General features: G+C 37.6%; 1 protein-coding gene across 6 annotated transcripts in view; it reads left to right on the top strand.

The window, feature by feature from the left end:
- Positions 1–12,133, top strand: part of camsap1b (calmodulin regulated spectrin-associated protein 1b) — a 35,837-nt gene extending 23,704 nt beyond the window's left edge. For 2 of the 6 annotated variants that reach the window (XM_034037285.3, XM_058987044.1), the window contains 10 exons: positions 430–521; positions 948–1,032; positions 1,412–3,863; positions 5,152–5,288; positions 5,465–5,673; positions 6,850–6,909; positions 8,508–8,610; positions 9,159–9,274; positions 9,499–9,617; positions 9,914–12,133. In XM_034037285.3, coding sequence (XP_033893176.3) covers positions 430–521; positions 948–1,032; positions 1,412–3,863; positions 5,152–5,288; positions 5,465–5,673; positions 6,850–6,909; positions 8,508–8,610; positions 9,159–9,274; positions 9,499–9,617; positions 9,914–10,210 — 3,670 coding nt within the window. In that variant the 3' untranslated portion in view covers positions 10,211–12,133. The remainder of the gene's footprint in view (positions 1–429; positions 522–947; positions 1,033–1,411; positions 3,864–5,151; positions 5,289–5,464; positions 5,674–6,849; positions 6,910–8,507; positions 8,611–9,158; positions 9,275–9,498; positions 9,618–9,913) is intronic. The other 4 variants (XM_034037286.3, XM_034037287.3, XM_034037284.3 and 1 more) reach the window with 3 other exon arrangements.
- The last annotated feature ends 2,112 nt before the right edge of the window (positions 12,134–14,245 follow it).

Consider the following 14,245-nt stretch of genomic DNA (forward strand, 5'->3'; position numbering starts at 1 on the left):
GCACCAAATACCAAACCAGCAGATCAGCAGGCTTTTATAATAGTTATGCATGAAATTCTTACCAAATTGGCTCCAATTGTTTTTACATCATTACAGCTATTAGAAAAACAAAACCCTTTGCATAGTAGCGGAAGTATAAGTTGTAAACTTTTGAACAGATAGTGTAAACAGGGCTATGTTTTATTTATTTTTAACACATATAGTTTCTTGTAAGTTGTGTTGTGGATTATTTCCCTTCATATCTGGTTTTTCAAAATTAACATTTTTTTTTTGTGTAAATCCAATCTTGGTCAGTATGTGTGTTTCTCCCCAATATAAACATATATTAAAGTGTGTATATGTCTTGTTTGTTAGCACTGGTATACTAATTGTATGTATTTCTCAATGTTAAGAAGATAAAATATAAAATCTTTCTTTTTTTATTTTCAGTAGTAAGGGAAGTCCAGCATATAGTCTGTCTCATCCATTGCTACCTCTAAGGCAGAAGCAACAGAAATCCTTGCAGGGAGAGGATAGTCCAGGTAAGCTCTAAGCTGACAGATCAGTCCTTCCAAGATTGATACAGGGTTTGGTGCTTAATGCAGCCTTGATCTGTGCCTCATAGATGTGTGTCTTGTTAAATCAAAGTATTCATATTTACCATATTTAAAATACGTCATCTATGATGCCTCTGCAGAACATTACTCTATGCAACAGTACCTGCTTTTGCTGCCACCTGCAGTATTAGTAATGGGTAGGTGAAGCATGTACACTAGGAGGAAGAAATCATTAGATATTGTAATCAATTGTAATAGCTGTTAAAATGTTCTCATAATAATGCATCCAGTGTAATGGTGCACTAATTCAAATCCAAGCTTTGCTAAGTCTGGTATTGTTAGACCCTGACTTTTTAGACTCTTTTTGAGACAGCTGTTTTTTGTTTTTTTCCCCCCCTTTGTTTAAATTAGGTCTTCGCCATCGTTCCAACTCGCTCACTCAAGATGATGGACAGCCAAGGGGTTCAGTGGTAGCATGGCCAGAGAAGAAACAGAGGTACAGTGCCAGCCTTCTATTAATTGTCTTGGCACACAGTGAAAGCTGTGTGTGCCAAATTTGAACAATGGCAACCTTTTGCTCGCTGAAGAAGAGTCTATAACAGTATTGTTGTGCCCTGTTTAGTTTATATTCCTATTTTAAAGAAGGCATGTTTGGCAAACTGCTGTGAAGTACTGATGTGTGCCATTCTTTGAGTTTTTTTGTGCACATGTAATTTATGCTGGTAGTAATTAAAATAAATTGACACTGTATGGTAAGCTTTAATACAATATCAACAGGTTTTATAGGATATAGCATTAGATTTAAATTTGCACAATTAAATCCAAGTCCGACCTTTTAATTCTCACTGAGTGTTTTTCTGTCATTTTCTTTATAGACCTGTCTCCCAACCTACACCATATGCTCTTCATTATGCAACCGACAGTGACATAGATATCGCCTCTGGTGACAATGTCAGTCTCGCCAGGTCAATCAGCAAAGATAGCCTGGCTTCCAACGTGATCAATCTAACACCGAAACATCAGCCACAAACTGGCCTCAGAAAGGTCAATGGACAAGGCTTGCTTAGGAATGTCAGTATAGAGGATGAGGAGGAAGAAGAACTCATAGCTATCATAAGATCTGAGGAGAGAATAAACAACCGTCTTCCATACCAAGGGGACCTTGAGCTGCAGAGCATCTCATCAAGGGCCACAACAGCCAGGTCACCTAGGGTACAGGATGAAAGTTCCTCACAACCTAGTTCCTTTTTCTTGGAACCATTGATGCCTGCGGCCTTAAAACCAGCAAAAGAGAAGTCTGTGAATGTCAACAAAGAGCAGGAAAGTGGAGAAGGGAGACACAAGGGCGCCGCTTCCAAGAGGCTGGTTGATGGAAATTTGCCTTCGACACGAACAAAAGTTATGAATAGTGCAGATCCAGATCTAAACCGTACTTTCACACCTATTTCCAGCTCTGACTTTACCAACATTACAGACTCAACTCTTACAGAATCTGTGCAACTCCCAATGGAGAGTGCATTTGGGCCTTTTAGACCGCTGGCCACAAGCAGTGTTGATCCTGCACCTGGGGAGCAGAGTGGAGGATTCTTCCTTCATTGTTCTGAATCTGAAGAAAAAGCTACAGAAAGCATTGGAAGTGGTAGCCCATTGTGTATGCCTGAATCTACATGGGAAGTGAGGCAAGACTCGGATTCAGAAGTTCTTGATATGGATGAAGTTGATCAGGACTTGGAGGTAGCTAATGAGATCCGGCCGGTTAGAAGGAAATACTTTGGTGAAGAAGAATCGGCAAAGTTACAAGAAGATATGAAGGTAAAGGAACATGAGGACAAAGACGGAGGAAGTGGCTGCTCAAGTCCTTGCCTCAGTACCATCTCCCAGGCCAGTAGTGTATCCATGGCAAGCGGGAGCATCAAGATGACAAGCTTTGCAGAGCGAAAACTTCAAAGAATTAACAGCCATGAGGCTAAGTCGAGCACAAGTAGCTCACAAAAGACTACCCCAGATGGCTCAGAATGTGGTCCTGTACCCTTGACCACATGGAGACAGAAACGAGATCAGAGCCCTACCAGGCAGAGCAAAGACAATGTCCACGTTCTAGCTTCCGAGCTAGTACAGCTTCACATGCAGTTGGAGGAGAAAAGAAGAGCGATAGAGACCCAGAAAAAGAAAATGGAAGCCTTGTCTGCAAGACAAAGGCTAAAGTTGGGCAAAGCAGCCTTTTTGCATGTTGTAAAGAAAGGGAAAACTGAAAGTATTCCTCAGCCCTTAAAACCAGATTACCTTTCGAAAGAGGACCCAAAGGTCAATGGGGAAAGCTTTATTTTGTCTGCGCAACAGTCTAGAGCTGAAGAAGTTTCCTCAAACAACAGCCTTCACCATCCCCAAGAAGTGCCCAAAGAAAAGGATATGCAGGAAAGCAGAAGTACAGTGAAATGGGCGAGAGAATCTCCAACACCACCTACTGTGCTGGATACAGACAATAAGTTAAATTCCACAATCTTGTTGGATGACAGTGGTTCTGAAATTGACGTGAATGAATGCAACCGCTCAATTGACATGTTGAATAATGCTATAAGCACCATTCAACAGCAAATGATGCAGCTTTCCCTACAGCAGGATCTACTGATGAAACAAAATGTTCAGTCTCCTACCACAACATCCCCCAATGGTAAAAGTAACCCACCTGAGCAAAAAATCAGGCCAGCTGTGCATTTTGTGGAACCACTTTCACCAACGGGAAATGGGACAGTCCGTAAACCGCCTCGTTTTGGTCTGGGCCGGAGTCCACGTTCAAAGCCGACAGACCTAAAATTGTCAAAAGAAAAACAGCAGAGTGCCCCTCGTATTATCACACCAACTCAAAGCATAGAAACTCTTCCTCATTTGAGACCGTTCCCAGGTAACAGAACAGCTAAAGCTGAGCCAGAAGATGCAAGTCCTATCAGCGGTATTCCTGTGGAATCAAGAAGTGGTACTTTAGAAAAGGGCTCGCCGAGGTCTTCGTCAAGCTTCAGGCTGCATGAGGAGGCCAACCAGCGGACGTTTGTACTTTCTACTTCGAAAGATACTAACAATGTTTCAGAGCAAGAGTATAATGAATGTCAAGCTAACCACCTAAAAGAAGCAGAGTTAAACTCTTCTGATGGTTCTGGGAAGGAGAACATTCCTTTTGAAGAGTCATCGAAAAGTAAAACTCAACTCATTGAAGTGGATCTTTCTGACTTGAAGGCACCGACTGAAGAAGGGAACTTTGAAATTCAGGACACATCGGCAGACACGTTGGGCGAGGGAGACCAGAAGTCTGTTTTGGGATTCTTCTTTAAGGTAAAGTATTTCTATGCTTTATATGCTATTTTCTGTTCCTCATCTGATGTGTGAGGATCACGGTGCGGTTAAGGGGAGCCTGGGTTGTTTTTCCACTGCACAGCCGAGCCGTGCTACTGACTGTCTCACGCAACGAAAGACAGTTGTTATTATTAATTATTGTTATTAATTAACTCAGTTTGCTAAAAGATGCGCAAACAAATGGTGTTAAAAAATTAATAGACCAATGGTACAACTGTATCTTTTATCGCTATATTTTGTAAATATATTTAAGAATTTCTTTATAATCCACACATTTTACTGATTTATATCGACTTACTAAAGTTCAGTTAGTTGTCTTGAAGCGGAAAAAAGAAGGTTATAAAAACATGATTTGCCAAAGATATCCTGTTTAAGGATAGTTGTTGTTTTTTCTAGTTTTTTGTTTGGGTGTCATAACTCTATTAAAAAAAAAAAAAAAAAAAAAGATGCGCGAGAGTATCGAGAGCCGTACTTGTATGCATGGTACAACTGTACAGTATTTTGTACAGGTAGTGATGAGAAATTTGGTAGAATTTTGTGTTTTTGAGTGTGTGAGTTAAGTGTACAGTAACCGCGGTTTATGTTCATTTGCTTCAAACCATCAGAAATTCGGGCATAAACTTTCTCATTTCTTACGCACGACTCCAAATCTTCATGATCACTTCTATCTGTCCACAGAGAAACTAGAGCCTGCACTTCCTCAGCAACCCAAGGCTGTACTTTGCTCTCATCACACTTGCTGTCCACTATGTTTGTAGTTTTTCTTTCTGGAGTTTACTGATGCAATGTAATGACGAAAATTGCAGCCGGATTCAGATGTCTTGTGAGGTTGGAGTTTCACGGTTTGGTTCTCACTTGGCTTGACAAATAGCCAGTGGAGAACCACCCGTACCCGTACCATACCGAGCCCTCACGGGTCGGATGTGCCAATGGAAAAGGAGTATAAGATTAATCTATTGTCTTTCAGATGACCAAACAGAACAAAAATGCTAAAATCAGTTGATGAAATAGGGGATAAGGTTTAGGCATCTAAAGATATTTTTTATTATTTTTTTTTCCATCAGTTAGCAAAAAGATAACCAGTTAAATAGTAAATATATCTGTCTTGCATGTCTAAGACTAGGACCAGTTAACAACTGCGTTTTAGTGTAGTTATTTTTCCCACTGTGTTGAAAGACAAAGTATTTTTGTGAGGTGTTAAACAGGGTTGATGAATGGAATTGTCTGTATAAAAATGTGTGCTTAAAATGTAACTTTTGAATTGCAGGACGAGCAGAAAGCTGAGGATGAGCTGGCAAAAAAACGTGCTGCCTTCCTCCTGAAACAGCAGCGTAAGGCTGAGGAGGCTCGTCTGAGAAAGCATCTGCTCGAGGCAGAGATTGAACAGAAACGCGAGGAGGCAAGGTATTGGATGCCTTCCTAATCTATTTTTCAACAAAAAATAACCCTATAAACTTGAATCTGAGCTACAGCATTCATTGTGCATACAAGTGTAAATCAAAGTTAAATCAGATTAGGTGATAGGATTTGTTAATGCATTTGGCTTATTAGCTTTTTAACACTACTATTGTTTTTTCAAGGCGCAAAGCAGAGGAAGATCGAATTCGTAAGGAAGAGGAGAAGGCCCGGAGAGAGCTAATCAAACAAGAGTACCTGCGACGGAAACAACAGGAGATAATTGAGGAGCAGGGACAGGGGAAACTCAAAACAAAACCCAAGAAGCAGAGGCCCAAATCTGTCCACCGGGAAGAAACCTACAGCGATACTCCGTCCAAGTGCTCTTCTACCCGTAAGCATTGCGTTTTAAGATCTGAAAAGGCTGAAAAGTTTTGTTCTTGATGTTTGTTCAAATTCACTCACTTTCATCGAGAGCAATTGACAGGATTATCTGGCCTGTTGCAAAAAATACACTCCCTGAGCTCACTATTTTCTCCTCCAGTAGATATAAAAGTAATAACATGGCATTAGTGTTGTTACTAACCCTTTGCATCCTACCATTTAATTTTAAAAGGAGGTGGTGTATTTGTGTTTTAAAATGTATGCATGGAGTTATAATTGTGATGACACAGCATTTTTTGGGGACTTTTTTTTTGTTGTGTATTAGAATCTTGGACGTATAAGCAGATACTAGACGTACGTATGTTACACCTTTACTTGGATCTAGAAAACAACTTAAACAAATGTTCTACCTACAATTTATCACAATTGGATATCCGTCAGGAGATCTATGGAGAAACCTGTCATGGGGATCTTTGTTATGAATGCTCTGATTTTTTGTATTTAGAGCTGTGGTGAGATGTACATTACTACCGTTCGTGTTTATTTATGTCAGACGTACATCGAAGTTTTCATCCTTTTATTCTTCTGGAATTTGTTTCTAACTAACACATCATCCAAGGAATAGTGAACACAAGCAAGCCACGCAAGCCTGCAATAACCAGCTACACACTGGGTATTAGTTTCTGCTACACATTGAAAATGCATCTAAACATTTATTTAAAACTGTTACGATAAATATAACAAACTTTGCTTTCCTTGCGTCACACATCCTCTCTTCATCCCACTTTTGCATGGTTTGAGGCTTCTGGACTAATGAATGCTGTATTTTCAGAACTGCTTGCCCAAGATTGATGAAAACTTGCATGGGTATTTCTGACCTACTTTACCACAGGAGTGTGATAAAGTAGGAGTGTTTAGGGGGTGAAACTGAGCATTTCTGATATATCCGCATAGACATTCAGTATGATATTTAACATGCTATGGTATGTGATGGTACAGCTACCTGTATGATTATATCCTTGGCATGGGGATATGTATATTCATGGCATGCCTTGTTTGTTTTCTTTGGAACAATGTATTGGTTTAAAGTTCCCACTGGAGCTGGAAGGGCACTTTTTGTTTCAGTCCCACTGTTTGTAAAGTAGATCCAGAATTGTGTTCAGTTTTCCTTTTATCTTATACACAGGAATACCTCGCAGAAAACAAATCCCGACTGCCTGCCGGAGTCCCGGTGACATTTGGGGAGGTGAATGATATTTTCAAGTACCCGGTACCATTGGTCATAAATGAAAAAATGGTGTTGGATGCAAAGGGTTAATACATTCTTGCCATCTATAAATACACAGACTGAAATGTGAAAATCAGGCCACGCTGTAGCACATACGTATTGACTTTTGCATGCAGAGGTTCTCACACTTGTCTGAAAAGTGGTATTGAATAGGGACCCCCAACTGAAATGAGGAGAGAGAAAATCACACAAAACAAACTGTGTTGTAGATGGGGGACTGTTTCTAACTACAAAATTAAAGAAGGATGTTTTTTGTTCTTTTTAAATACAAAATAAACTGTAATATCCCTGTTCATACATTAATAACAGAAATAATATTCTGGGAATTTACAAAAGTAATTTCTAGAGGTGCACCAGTAATCAGTAGCCTATTGGCATGGTACGGGAAAAAAAAGGAAAAAAAAAACAATCGGCAGTTTTTGTTATTTTAGCTGATTTTAATGTGCACCGATATTCGTGCTTGAATTTCTTCCAGCGCACAACTGAATGTTTGGTCAGGCGTGCTTACTATACTAATGACGCAAGAACACTGAGACAGTCATTTTCCCAGTGCTGTGCAACGTGCGATCAACCAAATTTTTATTTTATTTTTTTACATATTTGAAGACAACAATAGGATAGTGATCTGTGTGCAGAAGAACAGACTTGATGCTACATTAAATCCAACGATGAACTGCGAGTAGAATATTATTCTGATACAAAAAAAAAAAAGCAAGCAAGCTCTCTTCTTCGAATGTTTAAGACTTGAGTGTTCGCCTGCCCCGTGCTGCTCAACACTCTGCGTCCGAACAGCAAAACAAGTCCTCTTAGCGCAGACTGTCAGGTCGTTACATTATTAATATTTGACGAGTTTTTTTGGGTTTTTTTTTTGTGCCGCATTTAAGCAGTGTATGCATGAATTTAACGTTTTTGTAGTTGACATTGTGTAGGCTACATTTCTTTTCTACTGTACAGTATAGGTGTTTGACAGCAAGTGGCTATAAAAGTTAATGTCACACTCTACAGAAGTGTTTTTATTAGTATAAATGCAAAGTGTTATTTTTGTGTGACCTGTGTTGTAAAATAAATGTATAAATTGCTACAAGCACACAATATAATACAACTTTATTCTTTGGATTCATTTAATGAAGTAAATGTAACTAGTAAACAAAACTTGTTCATTTTTGTCATAAATACATGTAAATGATATCTGTTCATTTTTTAACATTTATCATTATAAAACAGTTTACATACAGGCCTTTTGCCTTGTTACCTGTACTATCTATTATTATCGGTATCGGCCGATATGGGTAGATGACTATCGGCTATCGGTATCTGCCCTGAAAGTCTTTATCAGTGTATCCCTAGTAATTTCTTTATTGTAAAATAATTTCTGCAGACACTATGTGAGTAACTTTGTTACGCAATTAAACATCTCTGAAGAAATTCCTGCCACATTTTTTTTCTTTTGTACATGATCTTGATCCGTTTACCTTTTGCAATATGTGCTTTGTCAGACATGCTGTTTGAGAAATGTCTTGATCTTTCCAACTGCTTAAACGTTGCTCCTTTTTCAGCTGATAACTTGAGCAGTGCCCAGTCTGGCTCCAGTCTGTCTTTGGCTTCAGCAGCTACCACTGAAGCTGAGAGTGTTCACTCTGGTGGGGCTGCATCTCAGCGGTAAGTTTTTGTTTTGAGTACATTTTCTACTGTCTGAAATTAGCTGCAAATCCTGAAGTATACATTTCACATTGATGTAATCTTTCCATAGTGAGATTGGGGAAACGTGTGTGCTCCAACTGCACTTCCTTACACTCATCCCAGTTTGCAGGGTTTTTTTTTCTATCAAGGTTTGAAGTTGGCTGGTTTCTTGTTTTTTGGGAATAATTGAAAAGTATGTTTTATACTCTGTGTATTGTCAAGAGTTATGTCAGCCCATCCTCATGTAAATATAAAGATGACCACTTATGATTATCTCTAAAGTCTAATCGGCACATCTCTATACAAAGGGTCAATAAAATTGTTTCCAGCCCTATTCGATAGGAGGTGAAGTCAAAGTAACTTGACAAATTCCCCAATGCTGTCGCTTATGCCTTTGAAGTTTCAAGTAAATACAACAAGAGATGTATGGTCCTAGAGATGCAGCAACAACCAATACATCACAACTCAGTCAGATAAATAGCATTTCTTCACAAGCTAAAACCTATAACTGTTACTTTTGCTTGTAGGGGGGAGTCCGTGGAATCATTCCCTGGGCTGAGCAGAAATGCCAGCAGAAACACTGAGCGAGACTGGGAGAATGCATCGACAGCATCTTCAATTGCATCTGTGGCTGAATACACTGGTACAAACCCATTTTCTTCAAGTGCTTTGATTTATTGATTAGCAGTTAATTCTTTAAATATTTATATTTGCCAAGTATAGTATATACTGTAATAGTTTTTCAAGTTGTTCCATTATTTATAAAAAATGACAGAACTACTCTTAGTAAAATTAAGATCATGTTAGATGGCTATTTTGAGATGCTGTTCAGTTATTTAGAGCTAATTTAAACTTTTTTTTGTGCAGGGCCAAAATTATTCAAGGAACCCAGTGCAAAATCAAACAAAACAATTATCCACAATGCTATTTCACATTGCTGCTTAGCTGGAAAAGTCAATGAACCACACAAGAATTCAATTTTGGAGGTATGGATTTCATATTGGAACTTTACAGTGTAAACTCAGAAAACTAACTGCGAATGTGTTATGTGACCTATAAGAAATACTCATATTGCAGCTCAATCCAGTTTTGCTGCTGTAAAACAGTAAATAAATACAATTGTATTAAAGCATAATGGATTGAGATTAAACTAGTACAGCAAAGTTGCCGTTAGTTTGTATATAGATATAGAATTATTATAATTTTATTAGAATATTTGTACGTGTTACAAAGAAGATGTTTTCTTAACATTAAGGTAATAAAGTTGTATTTCTCTTTTCAGGTAATTGAGAAGTGCGAATCCAATCACCTAATGATCCTCTTCCGCGATGCTGGCTGTATGTTCCGTTCACTTTATTCCTACTTCCCTGATACTGAAGAGATCCACAAGGTGACAGGCACTGGGCCAAAGAGCATCAGCAAGAAAATGATCGACAAGCTTTACAAATACAGCTCTGACCGGAAACAGTTTAACGTGATCCCTGCCAAGACCGTGTCCGTCAGTGTGGATGCTCTGACCATTCACAACCATCTATGGCAAGTCAAGCGACCGTCTGTGCCAAAGAAATCTGGGAAATGAAGGATGATTCTGGAGGGAAACTGTTTGCTTTCGTCCTGGACAGAACGCGTCGACATCAGCAGTATATATTTTCCAGTAGAAACTTTAAAAGACTGCTTGGTTTTCAGATCTAACTTATAAATGGGACACAGTAAATGCTGTGGGGGAACCTGAGATTCTTATCGTTGTGAAAGAGTGTTATTTTGGTATCTCAAATTGACTTTGGAGAAACAGAAGTAAGCTGGATCTTGGTGCTGTCTGTTCAGGTTTTTTAAACAAAATGGACTCTGCATGTGGCACATTTTCTAACCAGTGGATTTCTTTTTACTTGAAGTATTGTTTGGCACTAGTTGTGGAGTGTATTTATTTGCGGATCCACTCTTGAAGCGACAGGAAAATCTTTGGAGGCAGGAAAGTTTAATCAGGGATTCTGTATCCTCTACCCTGAACCAGGAAACTATGGAGTGGACATAGATTCCTTTTAATGGCTGGAGCGAAAACACTACACTTGTTCTTTACGATATAATACTGACATCACATAATGCAAATCATCAGATAATATACCGCCAATGTGTCTCCCAACTTCTCTCAAAACATGCTGCTCGGAAACATTTTACTATTTTAAAGAGAAAAAACCCTGAGAAATCCACTATAGGCATTCATTTACTGTGTTACTGTTTGTCTAGTTGTATTTGCTTTTAATATAGAAGACTGGTTTATTGTATTCAAGATCAAAGCACTGGTTGCACAGAATCATGGGAATATAATAAAAAGAGAAAAAGAAAAAAGCTCCTTAATAAGAGGGGGTGGTGGAAGCTGAAACCTTTGACAGGTAAATTGGTACAAACCTTTATTTTTACTTTTTAAACCCATGTATGGTCTAAAGCAGGTATCTCCAACCCTGGACCTGGAGTGTCTCTCCTGGTTTTTGTTCTAACTGTACACTAAATTAATTAATTGGACCAATTAAGCAATTTAGGGTACCATTGGAACAAAAACCAGGAGGGACACCGGCCCTCCAGGACCTGGGTTGGAGATCCCTTGTCTAAAGGGTAAAAACAGGTGTTATGTTATTTGTTACAATAAGAACTTTTTGTTAGAGGTATTTCTGCACCGGGCACGGTATTCATCTATGAAGCTGCACTCTCAGATCACAGTTTTAATGTTTGTTTTTTTATCATGCAATTGTAATCATAGGTTCTCTGTCTATTTTTTTTCTATTCCGAGCTCTGTAATGAAGAGTGTGCCTGTTAACTTTTTGGGTGACAGTATTTAATATATTCATAATAGCATAATCTTTGATTGTTGTCTAATTATTTACAGTTCTCAAAGGTGACGTGTGACGCATTAAGGTTAAATCTTAATACTTAAAAAAAACAATGACGAATCAGTTTCATGTTTTGCCTCAAGATCAAAATGGATTAAGTGTTGCACATTATCCTTGCTTGCTGATTAACATAAGGCTTACATTTGGGAGACAGAATGTGTATGTTTTGGTATTTTAAAAGGGTGGAAAATCATCAACAGTCTTATTTAAACCCAAGACTTTGTTCCAAACTAAGCTCTATATATTACCAAAAAGCAGGTAGGATAACACTAACTACAGCAAGCTGAAGGTCTTCCTTTGTTATATCTTTTTTCCAAATCGTAAAAAAAAAAAGGCTTTAGAATACTTCATTGAATATATGTTGCTGCATTTTGTATATATGTTTTGGATAGTTGTTCTGTAAATAACTTCTGATTTATGATTACTAAAGATTGGTATTCAATTTTATCACATTAGGGTACTTTTCTGTTACAAATACCATGCTTTTCATGCTCATGCTTTTTTTTGTTTGTTTGTTGTATGTTTGATATTATTATTATACCATATATTTATTTTAAAGAGAAGCACTGCAATTTAATAAATATTACCAGTAAACTCTTTGTTTACCATTGCCCCAATATTTGTTTGTTTTATTTCTATCCATTTTTTACACTTATTTTTATTCACTTATTTGTTTTGTAACATTTCACATTTTAATAATAAAAGCTTGTTAGAATCTTACCTGCAGTGTATATATACCAAGTACAGCACACTCTAGAACCACTAACCAAACGACTTGTAATGAAATGAGAACACAACGCTGCATAACTCCTGAGACTTGATCGGTCCCTGTAACTATTGGTTACAGTTTGAGATATTAGTTTGGCTGTAGTAAGTGTAGAGTAAATATGAAAATAAAATAAATCTTTTACTACAGCAATTTACAGCTTTTACACTTTCTGGCTTGACCATAGCTTGTACAAGCCTGGCCACTCTTCTTGACTACTGTGCAATCCTAGAAGGCTCATTTCACCAAATTCTCAAACTCGATCCAGCAACGCTCTTACCAGTACTGACCTGTTTTGATATTTCAGTTTCTGCTCATCAACCAGGGAGAAAAAGGATTATTATATTATTCTTTGATGAATTCAGACGACTAGCATTGTGCAGAAGGGGGTGTACCAGTACTGAAATACTGATGGTGGATGGTGGTGTGCCCTCTGTTCTCATACCTGAATGTCTATTTTCATCATGTAAACTTTCTCTCGGCTGTAACTCGCTCTCTCAACTGCTGATCCAAAGCAATGAATTGTATTTAAAGGAATTTGATTGGTCAGATCCTACTGTTTTTATATGACTATGTATCCTAAGCCTGCGCAGCAGTTAAAACAGAATCTTAGAAATGCATCCTGAAAGAGAAGCGACACGTGCTAGTATTCTGCTCGCTGTTTGTGAAATATTGCTTATGTTGTTTGCACTCATTTTGACAATTTTAATGATACTCAGTTAACATGCTTGAGTAACAGTGTGAGCTGTCTGAGGTTTGTTTACTAAAGTTTGCCATTTTCACTTACAATTAGTTTGCAAATAACACTAGTTCATATGTATTATATTTGCTTGGTTTCATAATTAAAAGACCACACAATTCTAATACTGTATTTAGCAACTGAGATATAGTTTACTGCTCATTGTGTTTTTTTTTTTTTTAGTAACTAGTCTGTTTTACCATTCTGATACCTTTTACATGTCTGCCCCCTAGTGGCATTTCACATTTCATTATGCTGCCAAGCAGCACTATACCACATTTTTACATTTCTAATAGTATCTGTTAATTTTGCAAGCTAAACTTTGCCTTGTATTGACCCGTAGTATAGTAGTTTGGAAAGTATTTTATTATCATTTCTGATGGCCGGTTAAAATGTACATTTTCTAACATAAATGAAATATAATGCCTTGTGTTACATTTGGGATGTCTATCCTATTGCTCTCATTTTAAAATTACATTTAGGATGTCTATCCTATTGCTCTCATTTTAAAATGTGTTTCTCACAGTTAAAGTGAAATAAATTGGGCAAAACGAGCCATAAAGAGATTATACATTATTCATAACCTACAGATTTTTAGACAAACAGGCACAGGACTTTTGGAAATTATAATTTAATGGAATCTGGTTATTGTTTTCTTCATGGGTATAGGAAGACGTAAGAATTTCTAAGTAGCTGCTATTTATCAGAGATTATACTCGTTGCTGTGGTGTTGACTATACTCTTGGCCCACTTGATATTTTTCTCTCTATATATAATTTAGTCGACAGCAGCTCTTTTTTTCTTCCTCAGATGTTTCAAGCAAGTACGTGCACTTAGTAATTGAATGAAACTATTCCATCTTCAATTCAGCTCATTTGGAAGGTGTAAACCAGCAGGGAATATTTGATCACTCTTGAAACTGTTTGACTCTTGCAGAAATATAGATGTGTTGATTAACCGATCAGGTCGCAGATGACAAGAAATACCACCTTTTATAGAAAAAAAATGTATGCTAAAATGTTATCTTATTTAGGCTTCGGTTTATTTATGTATTCATTTAAAGAAGAGTCGTTATTAACAAGATGTTAAATACATATAGGTGGATTACTATTAAAAACATACTTAACTAAAAAAAAAAAAAAAAAAAAAAAAATGCATTACCAGGCAAAACCGGTCTGCAAGTTGGGACAGGTAAAAAACGTTATTGAAACGTCTCATTAAACC

The sequence above is a fragment of the Acipenser ruthenus genome, chromosome 15 (genome assembly GCF_902713425.1).
Source record: "Acipenser ruthenus chromosome 15, fAciRut3.2 maternal haplotype, whole genome shotgun sequence".
Taxonomy (NCBI): Eukaryota; Metazoa; Chordata; class Actinopteri; order Acipenseriformes; family Acipenseridae; genus Acipenser; species Acipenser ruthenus.